The sequence below is a fragment of the Bison bison genome, unplaced genomic scaffold (assembly GCF_000754665.1).
Source record: "Bison bison bison isolate TAMUID 2011002044 unplaced genomic scaffold, Bison_UMD1.0 scf7180017864371, whole genome shotgun sequence".
NCBI lineage: Eukaryota > Metazoa > Chordata > Mammalia > Artiodactyla > Bovidae > Bison > Bison bison.
Window position 1 is genome coordinate 15,999,472 of NW_011494943.1, and position 1,149 is coordinate 16,000,620.

The window sequence follows — 1,149 nt, forward strand, 5'->3', positions numbered from 1 at the left end:
CCAGGGCCGCGGGGTTCTCCGGGAGGGCTGCTGTGGCCGGAAGGACCCTTGGTCAGAAGCCCCGCCATGCCCGCCCGCTGCCCAGAATGACCAGGACCCGGGGGGAGAGGGCTAGTCCTGCCTGCCACTCACCTGATGGGGAGAAGCTGCTCGCCTCAGCTGTAGGGGAGGAGGGACCAGTTAACAACAGTGGTAGTAACAATACAGTAATAATAAGCAAACATGCAAGAACATTTCCTGCAGTGCCAGACACTTAATTGGCTCATTTACTTCTCTCATAGGTACTCTTATTACTGTTGTTGTTTAGCCGCAGAGTCGTGTCCGACTCTTCTGCAACCCCTTGGACTGTAGCCTGCCAGGCTCCTCTGGCCATGGGATTTCCCAGGCAAGAATACTGGAGGGGGTTGCCATTTCCTCCTGCAGGGGATCTTCCCAACCCAGGGACTGAACCCGCATCTCCTGCGTTGGCAGGGAGATTCTTTGCCACTGAGCCACCTTCAAAGCCCATAGGTACTTTTATTACCCCATTTTACATGAATAAACTGAGGCCAGAGAGCTTGAGCAATTTACCCAAGGTCACAGAGTTGGCAAACGGTTTGGCCTGGGCTCGAACCCCATATCCCTGCCTTTAACCACTACAAAATGGTTACTGTCTACCAATGGCTGTCTACTCTGGCAATTTTCAGGAAGGGCCAGTCCTTGGTACAGACCAATTGATCCCAGAGGAGGGTCCCGGTGACCCCAGGCCTGTTGACTCCCTCCCATCCACTGTGTGGCCTGCAGAATGAGCAGCGGCCCGGGCCCCCCCGCCCCCCAGCACCAGATGTCTCCCGCACCTCGAGGGAGCTTACAGACGACGCCCATGCTGATGTTGGTGCAGGCCCCCGGGCGCCACAGCCCGCTGCTGCTCTGGATCCAGTAGCAGCTGTTGTGGCTCAGCATGCTGGGGCCCAGGCCCGGGGGCCCCCAGTTGGAGTAGTTCACAGCTGTGTTGTCCTGCCAGACCAGGGTGCCCCCTGTGGGAAAGGTGGCATGGGGGGGGTGTGCATTGTTGGGGATGGGGGAGCAGTGAAATGGAGCAGAAGCAGATGGGAGAGAAGAGGCCTGTTCTAGAAAACCCCCACATCCCACAGATCCTCACCCCCCTCC

The 1,149-nt window shown here is 58.0% G+C and overlaps 1 protein-coding gene and 1 long non-coding RNA gene across 2 annotated transcripts in view; both read right to left on the minus strand.

The window, feature by feature from the left end:
- LOC105000515 lies at positions 1 to 900 on the minus strand. Its single transcript, XR_826755.1, has 3 exons — positions 837 to 900; positions 133 to 159; positions 1 to 30 (listed from the first exon to the last, which is right to left on the minus strand). It is a non-coding gene; the product is annotated as an uncharacterized LOC105000515 (long non-coding RNA).
- An 80-nt stretch (positions 901 to 980) lies between these two features.
- The window catches only part of MRC2 (mannose receptor, C type 2), a 25,098-nt gene continuing 24,929 nt past the window's right edge, over positions 981 to 1,149 (minus strand). Inside the window, exon 26 of the mRNA XM_010856562.1 lies at positions 981 to 1,016. Within this exon, the coding sequence (XP_010854864.1) occupies positions 981 to 1,016 (36 nt within the window). The remainder of the gene's footprint in view (positions 1,017 to 1,149) is intronic.